This window comes from Lonchura striata, chromosome 3, assembly GCF_046129695.1.
Source record: "Lonchura striata isolate bLonStr1 chromosome 3, bLonStr1.mat, whole genome shotgun sequence".
In the NCBI taxonomy this organism is placed as follows: domain Eukaryota; kingdom Metazoa; phylum Chordata; class Aves; order Passeriformes; family Estrildidae; genus Lonchura; species Lonchura striata.
The window spans coordinates 62,645,817-62,662,892 of record NC_134605.1 but is presented as its reverse complement, the minus strand read 5'-3'; the positions used below and the strand labels follow the sequence as shown (position 1 = coordinate 62,662,892).

The 17,076-nt window shown below is 39.8% G+C and overlaps 1 protein-coding gene across 1 annotated transcript in view; it reads left to right on the top strand.

The window, feature by feature from the left end:
• Positions 1-17,076, top strand: part of RNF217 (ring finger protein 217) — a 62,506-nt gene that overhangs the window by 16,952 nt on the left and 28,478 nt on the right. Inside the window, exon 2 of the mRNA XM_021547159.3 lies at positions 14,895-15,128. Coding sequence (XP_021402834.2) covers positions 14,895-15,128 — 234 coding nt within the window. The remainder of the gene's footprint in view (positions 1-14,894; positions 15,129-17,076) is intronic.

The following is a 17,076-nucleotide window of genomic DNA, read 5'->3' as shown; positions in this document are numbered from 1 at the left end:
GCAGATTTTTTCATTAGGTGACTTAACCCACTAATTCTTATAGAATGGAGGTATCCGAGTCTTGTGGGACTTAAACTAGATGCACTTTTGTCCATGCTGGCAGTTTTACATCCTTGTAATAGGCTGTGGTGGATTAAATTGCATGGGACAGGGCTCCTTGTTTCTGGATGCTGTGCCACAGCATGGTCCCTGAAGGCAGCCAGTTCCAGTGGTCATCCAGTAAGGCTTCTGATGCAGAGGATGAAGGCTGTCTGGCTTGGTGAGGAATGAGACCAGTGTGGTGTGGGGAATCCCAGCACAGAGACAAGAAGAGATGTGAAGAACAGAGGCAGCAGAGCAGGGCAGAGGAGAGGCTGCATGCTTGCATGCTGCAGCTCAGGCTGCAGGGCTCTGCTTGCTCCCTTCATTTGCTCTGCCTGGGATGTGATCTCTCCTGGCACAAATCTGCCTAGCAGCTGCTCAGCATGAGGTAGCTGCCTGCTACTCCTAGTCGTTATTCCCTTTGATCAAGAGTTACGGTTTTTTTCCTCTGTATGCAATGGATTGATTTCCACCTTGCTGACAAAAGTATGTCAAAGCTGATAGTCTCCCACAGAAATGTTCTTGAGGAGTAGAGGATTGTTACAACTTTCATGAGTCTAGGAGCAATGAGATGAGAGAATAATGTAATAGTGAAGGTAGAAGAACTGTGTTGTTAGTTTCTCCCCTTCCTGGTACTATTAGAGCCCTCTAGAATGATCCCAGTGAAGTCCCTGGGAGTTTCTCACAGGTGAGCACTTAGTGCAGTGACTCAGTTTGTGAACTCACCTTTGGCGTTCAGAATCACTAGGAGCTGTGCTTTGAGGTCAATCAAGCTGGTGTTAGGAAAAATACATTCTTTACTTACAAGACATTTATATTCTATTATGAGAAATTAATAATTTTCTTTAGAGATTTCATGTGCAGAAATTGCTGAAGGGGCACATTAAAAAATGCTCTCATTATTTGTTTTATCTTTCTTTGTGTGGACTTGCTAGCCTGTTCTTTCTTACTGATTACAGTTTTGCAAACGAGAAATCAAACGGAACTGTAATTTGCACTTTTAAGCGTAACTGTTTGTACTTTAGAGACACAAAATGTTGCAAGTGTATGGAAATTAGCACTCGTAAGGGGTGTATTTTTTTTTCCTGATTTGATGAACGCTTATTGCTTTATTGAGTTACATAGTTTTGTCAGACTTTCTCATATGTATTAAGTTGTTTACTGTGCAAAATTTGCATAATTATTCTGTGTATGAAAACATATGTAAGTGATCATTTGGAGGAATCATTGATCAGCTGAAAGGCTCAGGTACTTTTCTATTCCCCTTGAACTATATGTGAGTGTTTTCTTCAGTCTTCTATAATTCTTACCATAGTTACATTAAAATATTTTACTAGACAGGTATTTCAGTACAGTTGAAAGACAACTCCAAAGACCTCATAATTTAAAATGGCTTTATAATTAGGTTACTCCATGCATAAGAATACAGCTAATTATTACTTAAGTCACAAATACAAAAATTCCTGCCTTTATTTTGCACAGAAAGTCAGTGTGCTTTGGGGCAACAGTTTTCTGCATGGCAACAGCAGCAGCTTATGCTGTTTGGTGCCGGCTAAAAAGAGACTTTACAAGTGCAGAGTCATCACTGGATGAAAATGTGGAGCAACTGGAACAGTTCAGAGGTGAGTCAGCCTGTATGTGTATTATTAAAGTCAGGAAAAGTACGTGGATTCAGAAAATTTTGACGACTACATTTTTTTCCTCCATGAATGTCAGGTAAAAGGGTGTTATTTTCCAGGTGAAAACTGCAGGAGAGAAAAGATGGAAGTTATGGGAAAGGCAGGATTTCCTAAGAAAGGATGATGTGAGTCCCTCTTGTTTCTTTTTCCTGAATTTTCTGTTTTCTTTCTCCCCCCCAAACAAGCTATCAAAGCTGCAATTTCTTTCCCTTTCTGAGGTCAATCATTGCAGCTACCCAGACCTCTAGAGAAGCTATAGTTTTGAGAAGTTTTCTTCTCCTTGCTAACAATCATTCTGTTTATCTGCCTGTCTCTTTTTCACAAAATCTGGTGGTCATTTATTTTTGGTCTGACAAATTCTGGTGTTGGACATGTATATCCTTGTGTAAAGACTCTTTTGTGTTCTGTTACTGTGTTTTGTCAGTTCTATTCCTGTGCTGCTTCAGTTCCTACTTAGTGGCTTTTCTCCCACTGAGGACTGTTTAGGACCATAAATTCTTGGGAAATAATTAATGAAACTAGAATTTCCTGAACTGGTATTGAATTCAATTACTACTAGAGTCTGTAGCTTCACAAGTGGAAATGCATATAGTTGACTTGATACCTTCTTCACCTCACTTCACCTGCCCATCTCCTACTCCGCAGTCTTTTCTGGTGGTGCTCTGAAAACTGTTATCTTTTGGTACTGCAAAAATGCTTCTATAAAAATTCAGTATGTCATACCAGTTTCTGCAGCCCCACAAAAGTTTAACACTGGCAGATGTCGAGTATCCAGGTGTCTAATGACCTTTTCATCATTTTTCAAACCTTTGTACTAAATCCTTGATTCTTCTGGTTTTGGGTTTTGGTTTATTGCAGGGAGTGATGTTGAGACAAGTTTGAATTACTTTTGTTTGTAAAGAGGTAGGCAGTACCTACAGAAATAAAAAGTAGTGGTTTTCTTCTGATTGTAAGCAGTTTCTCCTACCATAACCATTTTTAACTTGGAGTCTCCAGAGCTAAAATACTTACTCTTGAAATGGAAAAGTGAAACGTATTTAGTAAAAACTTCTTGCAGTGTATACCAAGTTAATGAGGTGTCCTGTTCACAGTATATCTTTTAATAATCATTGTTTTATTCTTCTGATCAGCTGCTTTGCCATGTTTTGTAGCATATGTGACAGTTGTTGGTAGAGTTCTTCTCTGCTTCTTGGTCCAAAGTTGTTCAGGTTACCTATTAACTTTAGTTGTTGCATTACAAGTCATGTATTTCTTAATCTTGAAAAACCTACTTACTTCTTAACAATTCCTCTTGCTCTAGTTTTATAGACAAGACTCTTGTATCCATCAGGGAGACAGTTGAGAGGAGAGCAGGAATTGTGCCTACTGAAGTGGAAAGTGTGAAAACCATGTGAAGGGCTGTGGGGTTGGTGTCAGGGCAGATGCTGAGGTGATACCTGAAGCTCAGTGAAGGATTTTCATGCATGTTGCTGAGCATATTAAGTACTTGTACAAAATGGGAAAATATACTTTAGTACTCATAAACCTAATAATCACCTAGCAATAACAAAATACAGGCTGCTTTCTGAAGAACAGAAATTCTGGCACCTGTGCAGAAAACACTGCTGCTTAGATTTGCATGGAGGCAGTGACCAAGTGCACTCCTCCAACCCTGGTGCTATAGTTGCCATTAGATTTTTATTTTTTACTGAGAGGAGCTGCTGATCTTGTAGCTTCCTAAAAGTAAACACAGTTAACAAGAGATATGTTTGGTACTTGATATGATGATAGGTAAGACAACTGGTCACCTGCTACCTCTGCAAGAGTCTCTCCTTATCTGTGTGCTTCCCACTTTCCTCTTGGGTTGTGAACTAGTGATCATGTGTCACAGGGGGAATTAATTCAGCTGCTCCATCAATTAGAAAACTTAATTTAAAAACACTTCTGTCTCCTGTGTTAGCTGACTGAAACTTCTCTCCTTGCAGCCTTGCAATTGCTTCTAAAGGAGAGAGGAAGAAGGGAAAGCTTTTGACTTCTTCCATAAATTTTTATCCATTAGTCATGGTGGAGTCAGAGATAATGTCAGTCTTGGCTGACTGTGACCTGATGGAGTGGCTGAAGGGGTGTGAGACCAGGGGAGGGATACTGGGAACAGCTGGTATGGGAGAGGTCTTTCTGGACCTGCACTCCAAACCTTTCAGGTCCATGTCGGTGTTTGATCACTTAACTGGAGCCATTAGGTTAAACTAGTGATACAGGGTAAACTTGGCATACCATCCAGAAAGAGAAGTCTGTGTGGGTTAGGAGTCCTCTTTTTCCTTTCTATTCCAGGTCATGCTTTCTAACCAGCCAAAAAAGATGATTGCAGGGATCTGAACTCAGTGATAACAGTTATCCACCTTTCCATATTCACTCACTGTCTGGGACTGCTGTTAAAAACTTAATGCAGGGAAAGGAAATTTCTTTTTATCTTGCATTGGTTTTGTTGTTTGTTTTTTTTTTTTTTCCCCGCATGCAAGTATTCCCACAGCCTCATCTGATCACAATGGTACTTTTGCACAAATCAAATCTCCTTCTCACTGTTAACACTGAGATTTTAGCCCTGAGTCTCCCAAGATATTGGCTTACTCTACCTTTGTTCATTTTTGCCTCATCACAAAAGCAGGCAGTTGGAGCACAACACTACTTTGCAACATCTTTGTCAAATACATATCAATACTTTGAAATAGTGAAAGGTTTCTAGTAAAGGTCATGTTATGTTATCCTTTTCTGTTAAACATAGATTTACATATATAAACAGCAGCTGAGATAACTTGTAGTGGGTTTGCTTTGTCTTTCTAAAGAGATTTTGTGAAAAATAGGAAGTTGTAGTTTCTCCTCCTGTTGTAAACCTGATGCAAAAATGAGTATGTTAATTGCCTTGTCAGCTGATAGTACTGCCTTTAGGGATTTAAATGGACTTGCTTCATGTTTTCTCTGCTTTAGGAGAAAGTGGTAAGTGCAATATATTGTTCTAAACACAGTTACAGTTTGATTTTCCTAGTACACAACACCTGTATTGTCTGCTTCCCCCTTGTTTTGCTGTTTCTAATGGCTTTATGATATAAAGATTCTAGCTGCTTTTGACAAAAAAGGTCTGCAGCAGTCAGTATACAAACTGTCCTTTAATCAAGCTGAAGTTCCAGCTTTAGTGGGGAACCTGTTCTGTCAGATTCTTGGGTAGACTGACCTGACACAGTAACAACCCCAGAATTTCAGGCAGAATTTGATCATCAGGAGAATTAACTCTGACAGCTTGGCTGTTTAATAAGCTGTTTAAAAATTACTGTGCAGCACTGTACAAGATTAGATCAATTATGGGGCAGAACTGTACTTTCAACTTTCTTAAGATGATTTTTTTTCGTCTGTGCTATAGGTTTCTGCTGAGGTATCTTAGATAACAGTTTAACTCCTTGGTGATGGGTAATTTGCTCCTAGCTGGGGTGACACTTGACTTTAGTTCTGCTTCTCCAAGTATGGATCAGAATCACTGTTGAAGCTTTTGCCTCAGCTCCCTGGAGAAGGCTGTACTGTTTGCACTTGTTTATCTTGTATGTTTGCTCCCTGTGTGGCTATATCCATCATTGCACTAAATGTGAATTGAAATGTGGTTTCAAGTTAAAACGCACTGTGAGAAGTAACTTGATGAATTAGTGTGACACTGGAGTTACAGCACAGTATTTACAGTTTGTCCAAGTGATGGCATGCAGGGAGAAGTTTGAAAGTTTGTTCTGCATTAGCCTTTCCTAGATTTCTGAAAATGGGTCAGCATGCGCATCCATCACTGAAGCCATGTAAAAGTTACCAATTTCTGTCACTTCATGGTACCTTTTATTAGCACAGCTTTTCATCAAAACCAGCTGTGTTTGGTACTCGTACAGTGAGATGGGTTACTTTTTGAAAAGGCAGAGCAAAATAATTATAAATCAAAATTTACCTCTTGATCATATAAAGCAGCTTATTTGGGTTACCTTGTTTGTAGGGGAAGACAAGTGATAGTATTTTATTATTACATTATACCTTCTCATACATTATAACTTCAATCTGAGAAATGTCTACTATTACTCCTGACAATGACCTGCCAGTTGAAAAATAGTTTTCAGGCTTTCTTCTGCTTTTGTTTGTACCTATGCAACTCTGCTATTTCTTTATTAAATTCATCATGTAAAGAGGACACAATTTGGCTTCAAGTCTGATAGTCATGCAAGAAAATACGGATTATTAATACATGCACAAGAAAACTCAAAAACTCAAAACTAGCAAAGGCATGGAAACTAGTTGTAGGCGTCTTTCTGAAGGAAAGCAGGACAGTTTAGGAACAGCTATAAAATGTGTGTCCTTTTTTCTATGGACTGGGGAATGTAGACGATCAGGTTGGTGAAGAGAATAGTTGAGACATTTGTGTTAAAATTTCTCACTGTTTTTAAGTATTCACCCACATCCATGCCAACTCTGTCAGGTTTTGTAGTTGTCTTTTGGGATGTAATAGTGAGATAAGCAAGAACATACTTCTCTTACTCCTTTACTTGATTGAGAGCTTTTCTTATTTTATGCTAAGTACCACTTTTTGTTGGAAGCATATCAAGCATCATGAAGTGTTTCTGTAGGTACAACAATAAAGCATAACAGCTGTTGTTGGAGAAACCAAGGCTTGACTGATTATTGCTGATGATATCAGTTGGGCTTATCTGTATTAGAGGTTCAGTAATGCAGGTTAGTGAATAAGTTGTGCAAATATACAGTGATTTGCCCTATTTTATTGGAAATAAATAAAATACTGCTTGCAAATGGGAGCTCAGGAGCCTATTCCAGGTTTCATGTCTGGTGGGGGACCCAACTACTACATAGCAGAATAGGAGAAGAATGAACTTTTGATCTTGTATTTTTCAATATAAATAACTGTAGGATAAATTTTCACAGTTTATGGATTTTTCTTTTCTCCAGCTGAAGACCAAAGTGGTGATTCCAAGTGAAGCTTGGGACCATGTTTTTTCACTGTTCTATAACAGCTTATCATAGAATGGTTTGGATTGAGAGGGACGTTAAAGATCATCCAGTTCCAACCCCTCTGCTGTGGGCAAGGATGCCACTCACTAGACCAGTTGGTCCAACTTGGCCTTCCAAGACTTCCCAGGGTGGACCATTGACAACTTCTCTGGGCAAGCTGTGCCACTATCTCCCCACCCTCTCAGTAAAGAATTTCCTCCTAACATTCTTTCTGTTTCAAGGCCAATAACCCCTTGTCCTGTAATTCCATGAAGTTGTAGGAAATCTCTAGCTCTCTTATAGGCCCTTTTTAGGAACTATAAGGCTGCCCTAGGATCTCCCTAGAACCTTATTTTCTGCAGGCTGAACAACTTCCTCAGCCTGCCTTTATCAGAGAGGTGCTCCAGCCTGCTGGCCATCTTATGGATGTTAACTTTACGTCCATCTTAAGAAAGGCATGGGAGAAGTTTTGATTGTGATACTAATTATTGTTAATCGTTAACAGTATTATTCCATTGGAATATATTTTAACCTGAGTTAATCCAGTTTGAACCTGATGGAGGTTGGAGTTTGACTGTAGATAATTTTCTGTTGTAAGGAAGACAAGGAAACAGCTATGTTCATTTTTAAGCATTGTTCCTGTGCAAGAGTGTCATACACGTAAAAACTACCTGCTGAAGTAACTAAGCATACTTAGGTTTAATCTCCTTGATTGAGAAAATTGGATTTTGATTTTTGGGGAATTAGGTTATTTTGTTTTCTTTCTAATTTATTTTCTGGGGTAAGTATTTGAATTTATTACAGTGAACATATCATGACTTTTATGCTTTTGGGAGCTCAGGCATGCTGAAAGTGAGGGTTGCTTCCCAGTGGCAGGGGGAAGACGAGTGGTCAGTGGCTGCTATGGTGTCTGTATCCCATTGTGTTCAAACTGTTCTCTCCTCACTTTCCCATTGTATAAGCATGGGCTCTTGCAGTTTATGCTTTAACAGAGAACTCAGATGAGCAGAATATACCTGTTTTAGGTTTGGCTGGTAGCAAATCCTAACACTGATGACAGTTTCTACAAGTCTTATGCTCGCTATAGGAGAACAAGCTGTCCTCCTCTGAGTTTAAGACTGTTAATTAAAAATGTAACTGATAGCTTTTTATCTTATTTTAAAAATCAGCTGTGAGACTTGGCTTGTTCTGGTTCTGTGTTATTTGGCTGTGATGTTTTTACACCCTTGCTGAAAACCTAACAAACCATTACCATTGCAACAAAGGTGTTGCTTCTTTGCTACTTGTATTTCCTAGTGCTACTGAGATCCTTCAAGCAGGATCCTCCTGAGATGCCCAGGTTATTTTAATTTATCATGGATGGTTTCCTGGCCCTTGCTTCTATTCTGAAATCCATTCCTGCACCTGCTCAGTTTAATATGGAGTTTTTTGTTCTCCTAGGCAGGAGCAACTGCCTCTTTTTCAGCTGAGAAAGGGCAGGTATTTGGCTTGTTCTGCTGTTCTCAAAGCTCTTCTTTCAAGAGCATCTTTGGATCTTTTATAAAAGTGAATATGTGTTCTAAGGAATAGAAAAATTGGCATAAGCGTACTTATATTGGTAATATGCACACCTGGGGAAAATCAGAAAGCTTTTCTTCTTCACTTAATGAATGCTGAGAGGGCTATGGGTTTGGGTTATATTCCTCCAAGGTTTGCAGTTTCTGCCATTGTTGTTCCAAGGTTAACTTCCTCCACTGGGATTTCCCCCTCCATCTGCCCTCACATGCTTGTGGGGAGGAGAGGTGAAAAATAACTTTCACAATCTCTGGGAGCCCTGGAGAGAGCAAGATGAAGCATTCTGCTAGTCAGTCTCTTAACTAGTTAGTCGGTCTAACTCTGGCATGCCTCTTTTCCAGAGAGTGACCCAGCTCAATGGGCAGCCATTCCAGGTGTACCAGTCCTGGTTTTGTCCAGGCATGGGACTAAGCTTTACCTCTGCTCTGGGTTTCAGCTCATTGTGGATTTCAGAACACCAGAACAGAAAGCAGATAACCTCCATGCTTGCTGGTGCTGTGCACTAGGATTGATGAGTAGTATCAGGCAGAGGCATGATTTAATGCAGTGCAGTTTTCCTAAATGCCTTGCTAAGATAAATTTTTTTCCTTTTTTAATTCACACAGTGAAGTAACAGGAGATGAAAAGACAAAAAGGAGAGTTCTCCCATGTTGATAGTTGTTCACTTCTTGCAAAGGAGAATTTCAGTATTAGTTTGTTTTTCTATAAGTAATTTTCTGTAAATCCTATTCCTGTGCAGATAAGTAAAATCTGAATGTTTCTGTTGATATCAGATCCATGTGAGCAGGTAACATTAGTTCTGTGGAAGAAAAAGCGAGTAGAACTATGTGTCACCATATCATCAAATGAGAAAGCAAATTATGAGGCATTTAAGAAATAGGTTTAGTGGAGTTTAGGTCCATTTTGAAGAATATCTTTTTAGTTTATCCTCAGAGTTTTTTTTTAGGAGAGTTGTAGATGTGACTGTGGAGTGAAAAAGAAGTTTGAACAGGTAGCAAACAAAATGGTGTGGGGTTTTGCTCCAGGCAGCGTAGGACAGTTTTGCCAGTTAAAGTTTTGGGTTGTTTTTGGGGCTAAAGCCACTCTGGTCTCTTCCCACACAGGTGGTGCTGGCTGTGACCCTCGCTGGTGTGTAGTTGCACCATTCCACAGTGCTCCTGGGGACATGGATGTGTGTAAGTGTGCTCCTGACAGCAGTCCTCAGAGTTATGAATGAAGCTGGAATCTCGGCCTCTGGCCAAAGTTGTGAAAACTGGATAACCTTTGAGAATTAAAGTTGATGCTGTGTTTAAATATGCTTCATAATGAAGACTTGCTTTTGGAGCAGAAAGGTCAAATCTTTGATGTGCTGGTGGTGGTTGGATGCAGTTATGTACATTTAGATTCTCTCCCAGCTTCTTGCTTTTGAGTGCCTTTCACCTGAAGGATGAGGGACTAGCAAGTACTTCAAAGGCTCTGAGACTTTCCTTTTTGTGTCTTTTTACTGTTGACAATGTAATAAGTTATGCAGAACTCATTGAGAACAAATTGTTGTCAAAACTAGAAGAGGTGGTATCTGCTTAAACCTGCAGTGCCTTAGTGACACTCTGAATATTATGTGGAGCAGGAATCACCGTGTCATTGTCATGGCTGCATCCACAAGTGCTGTACTTGTGAAAGGAGAACAAAGACTTAGAGGACATGTGAAGGGGAGCATCCTCATGAACCTGAGCTGGTGACACAATAGAAAAGACTCTGGTTCAACTTTTATTAATAGTAAATAGCCTTTCAATTATCTTAATGACAGATCAAATATATTATTTTGAATGCCTTCTGGATCCTTTTGAGGTCAGTGATACATGCCCTGATAAAGGCTGGTGAAGCCTTTCCCTCCCGAGGAGAGGAGTGATGACTCTTGATTGATGTTACAGATGGTTGTCAGAGAAGGTGGTGGAGCAACTGAATGAGACAGGCATTCAGGAAGTAATTTACTGCAAGTCTGTTGAGAAGTGAATTAAGGAGGGAATAAAAGTGAAACACCCTACAGAGGTATGGTTTGTGAAGTAATGAACAACAGGCAAGAATTTGTGTGAAAATGTTCTGTGGAGGAGGTGACACAAAACAGAAGATGTTTTTCTATTTGGTAGTGATACAACCCAAGTAGTTGCTGATCTAATTACTCTAAGCTCTAGCTGTTTATTCTTGCTTGTCTTGCAGCACCACTGGGGATCTCTGTACCATTTGAGAGCAAGGAGAGAGGATGAATGAACTGAAAAAGAGAATGCATTTCACAGGATTTTTTTTTTTTTTTTTTAAAGAATTCTGATGGAGAATGCCAGGATATCACTGGCACAAATCAGGGATCCAGACTGATGAAGTTAGTACTAAAAACACTGAAATGCTTAAAGGCAGGTGCAAAATGTGCAGTAAAAGTTTGAACTGTCTTTGGTTTGCACTTCTTGAATCATGTCTACTTGGATTTCATTTGGTTAGCACCTGCCGCTGTGGAGTTCTGAGTCATGGTGATTCCTTCAAGTATTTTCCAGAAACACCTACTGTATTTTTAAAGAAAATAAATTCATAATGACACACTTTCCAAATGTACAAGAACAGTAATTCTTCACTGCTTTGTAACTTACCAATGAAAATGAAAGAAATGTTACTAGTGAACTAAAAAGGAATAGGATTGTGCTTATAAATAAAGGGAATTTTAATCCAGCTGTTTCTTTACCTAGAGTATGAAAGTACTCTAGACTAGACTTCCTTGCATTTTCACATTTCCAAAATATTTTTTTTAATGCATAACTTTCTTGGTAATTTACAGGGAACAATGTGGCATGCTGGTAGAAATTAGATTTCTCTACAGAAGTGTGTATTTGGCATGGCCGTGTTCACTTACAGCTTTAAGAAGTAAGAGCAATTAAGCATGTGCATCTCTGAACTGAGAGTGAAGTTTCAGTTAGAAAATGCTTGTTTGTAGATATATATTTTTAAATAGAATGGCCCCTTATTTAAGGAATATAGCTGCAATACAGCAGTGCAAGTACAGCCTGAAAATATCACATTGCATCCAGCCTGGGGCAGGCCAAATGACAGGTACAAATCAGTGCTTTCTGGTTTAGTTTGAACTTTGTTTTCTGTGCAAAATGCGAAACAAAGGTTTCCTTTAAAAGAAGGCTCAGGTTGTGGAAATTATTTTCTGACTTAAAGTGTCATGCCATCTGTTTCTGTTTCCTGTTGGTGGTATGCTTGCTTTCTTGGGCAGTAAGTAAATCAGTGTAGAGTCCATGTGTGTGTCCTGTCTCTGTTCCCCCAGGCCTTTCTCCTCCCTACCATCTGCCAATAAAAACACTTTTAAAATAAAATGTCAGGAATTGGCAGGAGGAGGTACATACTTTTCTCCTGATAATTTAAATGTTATCTTTCTGTAGGATGAAAGGAGCTAGAGCCTGCTTTCTCCTTCTGAGCTGTAAGAAGAGTATCCCCTCCTGAGATGCTTTACAGAAGTGAAGCACAACTGAGTATAAGAGCTAGATGCTGCCTGACATTTAACACTGCTACAGCTCAGCTGCTCTTAGACATATGAGTCCTTCCTCATGCTGTGAAAGTACACCATGGTATTCTGCATACTGAGGGTTCTAAAGTTCTTAATACATAATGGTTTTCTTAAACCTTGGGTATTTGGCATTATGAGAAACTGATACTGAAGGGATAAGACTCTGCAAAACAAAAAGAAAATGAAGGAAAATAATAAAACTAGTTATTTGTACCAGTGTCATAATAGATTGTTTTATTTTGTTTCTCCTTTCTCATTCTGTAGCATGTCTTGAGTCCATGGCAGCAGGTAGACTGACAGGCTACCTCTAAAGCTATACTTCCATCAATTGCTGATGTTAGTGCACAAAGATGGACTGTTTTGGTAGGACAAGGCTCCATTGAAATTACTGCTAATAAGCCAACTCTGTTCACTTCAGCCCCGTTCAAAACACAGGAAAAGGCTCAGTCTTTGCCAAATTTGAAAAGCTGAAACTATTACAGAGGTTAAAAATTATTTATTTCAAGTGGGTGTAAAACATATTTTCAAAATAAACACTGAAACCACACCTGACTCTTACCACATATATTAATCATATTCTGTGTGGGCATGAAGTACAGAAAATGTTGAGCTTTGTATTCTTTGGTTTTATAAATGTAGGTTTGTTCTAACTAGCATTTAATATATAAGCAATGCTTTAGTACTGTCAGATACCATGCATCTTCTCATTATGTAGTGCTACTCCATTTAGATTACTCCTGGCAAAAAGATACGGCTCTTTTAATACCTCCCTAATGCTTAACTTTTTTTTTTTTTTTTTTTTTTGATGATGTAGTAGACATAGGTAGGATTAATTTGACTCTTTGATTCTAAAGTGTACCTATACTTGTCTAAACGAAAGCTGATGCTAATCCTAATGCAATAGCTTTTTGTGTTTCTGTAGCAAATTGTTCTTTGTTCAGCATGCTTGTGTTCTGTAGTGCTGTACTGATTGTTGTCTGCTTTTTAAGTACAGCTCCTTGATGCACTGGGTGATGCTTCTGAGAACAGGCCAGTGGTCCGTATGCTTGGTTTCAGTTTAGTATCCTGCTGCAGGTGAATCAGTGTCCTACAGGTATAAAATGCTGGCATTCCCCAGCATGTAGTATGTGAAGTTTGGGGGATTTTTTGGTTGTTTTTTTTTTTAATTTCTTTGAGTACATATGCCTCTTGTATTCATCCGTGTAAAACCCAAACTGAGCCTGGCATTGTTTGCATGTTGCAGAGCTCTGCTCACCTTTTACAGCTGGAAATTAAATGTGGGGAATTTCCCTCCTAAGAATGGGTGTACTGCTGGGGAGCTGCCTCTCCTCCATACTGCAGACAGATTTGCCTCCATCCTGACCTGCCTGTGCCATGAGCCAAGGCTGCTCAAGGCACTAAGGCTTGCTGTGTTCTCCACCTTGCTCTGGTCTGAGACTCGCTGCCACCATCCACACCCTGCATTTCTATCTCTAACATGTATGTAATCTCTTTTTTCTCCTGAGTTTTAGCTGTGTTGCTGAGAGAACAGAGGTGGTGCAGTAGGATTTTTTTTTAATTAGTATAAACCTTAGATTTGATACCATATTATGACTCTTCTAATCCTCTGGCTTGTGACTGAATTACCATTCAGTAGAGTTCATGTGGCTCAATTGCTGAAGCAACAATGACCAGGTTGTGTTGTGTTACTTTTTTAGAGTTTTGCCCTCCTTTTTTAGATTAAATACTGCATTAGAGTCCTTGTGTCTTCTAGTACCACTATGCAGTAACAAGATCTGCATCCAAATCTGAGGTGTTTCTGTCTTATTTAGTGTATTGTTCAGCAGGTTTCTCTCACTGAGGATGTTAAAGAATAAGTAGTATGGGGAAATCAAACTTGCCAACCTTCAAATAGTAATTCCTGGAAAGAGATGCTGGTTGCACCCTTTGTCTCTTCATGGAGGTACTCAGTAAGGAAGAAGTTGAATTGGTGGTCAGCTTCATTTGTGCAGTCAAAACTCACTTGTTCAAATCACTTGTGGCAGACGCAAACACGCCTCTAGCTGGGTCATTGCAGACTCTCAAAACCCAGCAGCGTTTATTAACTTGGGCTCACTGCCAAGCAAATGCAACTGTGGTGCTCCCAGACCGAGTACGATCTGCTGTTTTGGCATGGAGTCCGAGCAGTTAAAGCCTGCCAAGCGTGAAGGGTGCAGATCTGGGTTCGGTGTGGTCTTGGATCCAGGAGCTCTAGAAACACGTTGTGGATATCTGAACATATGGATCAGCTTGGGACCATGGGGACTCATTAGATCAGCAACAGTTTCTGCCCTGTTAACCTCAAGCTTGTTTGTTTGTCTAGTCTTAGTTTGGTTTTTAGTAAGGTTTTTAATGTTGTTGTTGTTGGTGTGCATGTTTTTTAAAACTTCAAATCCATGAGTTCTGGGGAAATGTATTAGCTTGATCAGCTCCAAGGTAACTAAAACTTTCTGCATGTGCAGTATGACATGTAAGGAGCTTCTTGAAAACAGGCTGCAGAGGCACCAAGTGTACTGAACAGGAACCAGCTCAGGGTTCTGGAGACAGAGCTGCTGATCCTAAATTGACTTTTAATTTCTCTGTGTTGTGATTCTCAGGTCGTTTTGCAGTGAAACAGTATGCAAATGTTTATCTTGTGTGCCTTCGCACAGCCTTTGTGAGCCTTGACTGTAGTGCACTTACCATTACACCCAAAGTATGGAGTGGACATCATTAGTTAGGACTTGTGTTTGGTTTTGTGGTGTATGTAGCTATGGTACATACACTGAGAGAATATGTTTAATAATTGCACTTGTCAGGGTAATTAGCTTTTCTGTTTGCATTTGAAAATGCTCTCTGGAAAAATTGCAGTGTGCTTGGTGTAACTCCACCAAGCACACATTAAATAATTTGAAGATGGTATGCTGGGTGGTCTCTGAATTGTTACAGTATTTGAAGTTAATTTTCCTCACAAAATTCACCAATGCTTGCTTAACTTTTCCACGCAAAAGGTCATACAGCTTTTTTTTCTTTTTCAAATGTAGGTGCAGCTGGGACAAGCGGATATAAAATGCCCTATCACAGAGTGCAGCGAGCACCTGGATGAAACAACTGTCCTCTATAACCTGCCCCATGACGACATCATCAAGTATAAATACTTCCTGGAGCTCAGCCGCATTGACTCCAGCACCAAGCCATGCCCTCAGTGCAAGCACTTTACAACCTTCCGGAGGAGAGGCCACATTCCTACCCCTGCCAAATTGGAGAACAAATACAAAGTGAGCATGCTTGCCGGGGCTGTGGGTTAGATGGCACTACAAAAGTAGGACAGCATTTGGTGAGCATTAAATGAACTTTCTTGTTTCACTGGAGCTGTGTGCAAGCTGTGATTAGGAATATGAACCTGTAGTACATCACTGATTAAGTTACTTAACTGAGTTTTAACAGTTCAAGTGGCTGAACTCTTCAGCCTGTATTTTTTTTTGGTAGGTGGCATAATTTTGTCCTGACATACATTTTAATTTAAGGAGCGTTTTCTTTCTGACATGCAAACAATATGGTCACAGTCAGAAGAAGCTGGGAAAGGGGAATTACCACTACAACCAATAATTTTAGAGACACAACTTTTAAGTTTTCCCTGAAAGTCTGGGTGAGTGAATTCTGGGCATCTGTGATGTTAGGCTGTTAGCTTTGCTTCTTCCATAGTAATAGAGCTGTTGTCTTTGCTGCTTGTTGATTCTGATTTCTCCACTCCCTTACCAGAGGTTATACATTACTGTAGTCTCATAATTCACAATGCAGAATTTGGAGAAATAGATGCAGCATTTTTTTTCATAGAAGAGTTGCTTATACTGTGATTTTAATCAAAGATAAAAAGCAAGAATTTCGAATAAGCTTTGAGCTGCTGGAAGTTCATCTAAATTCCAGAAGACAACAGTGGTCTGCAGCACCATGTTCTGTGATAGTTTTCCATCCGGTTATTAGATTTGTTATGGTTAATTTCATGATTGAGCTGACCTTTCCTGGACAAACCAGTTCTTCTCAGTAGGAGTTTAGATGACTGTTTAGATAGCCCTAATTATACAGCGTAGGATTCAGCCCAGTATGAAGATTAAAAGGTGGAAGGTTGTGTATTCATTGGAGTTGAAAGGTTGGTAAAGCTAATTCTAAGTTATAAGCTATTTGTGCATATCTGTGTAGGGCATGAATTACATGCCACACTCTGTTGGACTCAACGTTTTCAAATTTTTGTCATCTCACATTGAGGTGAAAAAAAATCTGAACCTGCAAGTAAAATTCCTTCTGCCCAAAGCTATTCTCCTTCACCCAGCTTCATCATCAACACACATCAGATGTAACCCAGGGTAGATCAGAGCTTGTGATGCTTTGGCAGCCTCCTGTCTTAAGGTGTCAGAGGCTGTTAGTGTCCCACAAGTGTGCGTCATTGGTGGTGCAGCTGTTGTATTGCAGGCCTGCCAGATCTGAGAACATTCCTCAGGGCACAACCAGTGCTCTTTTATGAGTTAAAATGCTACAGTCAAAATGTTCCCAACTGCCCTACAAACCACAATGGGAAAGAATGGGAGACTGTGATGCATAGTGCATGCCAGGAGCAGTTCACTGGTCATGTGGTGGTTCAGTGTGTGTACCTGTGATCTCAAGAGCTTAACTCTCCTGGCAACAGACTCAGGCAAAATGTGTTCTTTGAGCTGAGCCCTGGTGTTGTGTGCAAGAATGTCTAGTTGATGCTAGTCAGAAATATAACTGGGAAAATGCTGGCAAGCAGTATGGATGATTATGGTCCACAGGGCTTCAGCATAGTCCTTGAACCTCAGCTGTTTTCTAATGTAGGCACAGTTTTAGTGATTTAAGATTAGCACAAGGGGAAGTTTTGTTGCAGGGAGGTTTAAAAAGATGACTGTATATGACATGGAGTATATGTAATTTACATACGTACATAGCTGTGGAACAATATTACCTGTTTTCTTAGGTTCTCTTGTGATTTCATGTACACATTGTGTCTTGTATTTTAGGCTGTTTGGAGGTGAAGATGCATTTTCTTTTGTGTTTAGCATAGGAGACATCTGACTGGAGGCTTTTGAGGCTGCTCTATCTATATGCAAGTAATAGAAACATCAGTTGCACCAGCACTGCCAGTGTTGGCTTCAGGAGAACTGAGTCATGTGGGGAACACGTATGCACAAGCCTACTGATGGGATCACAGCA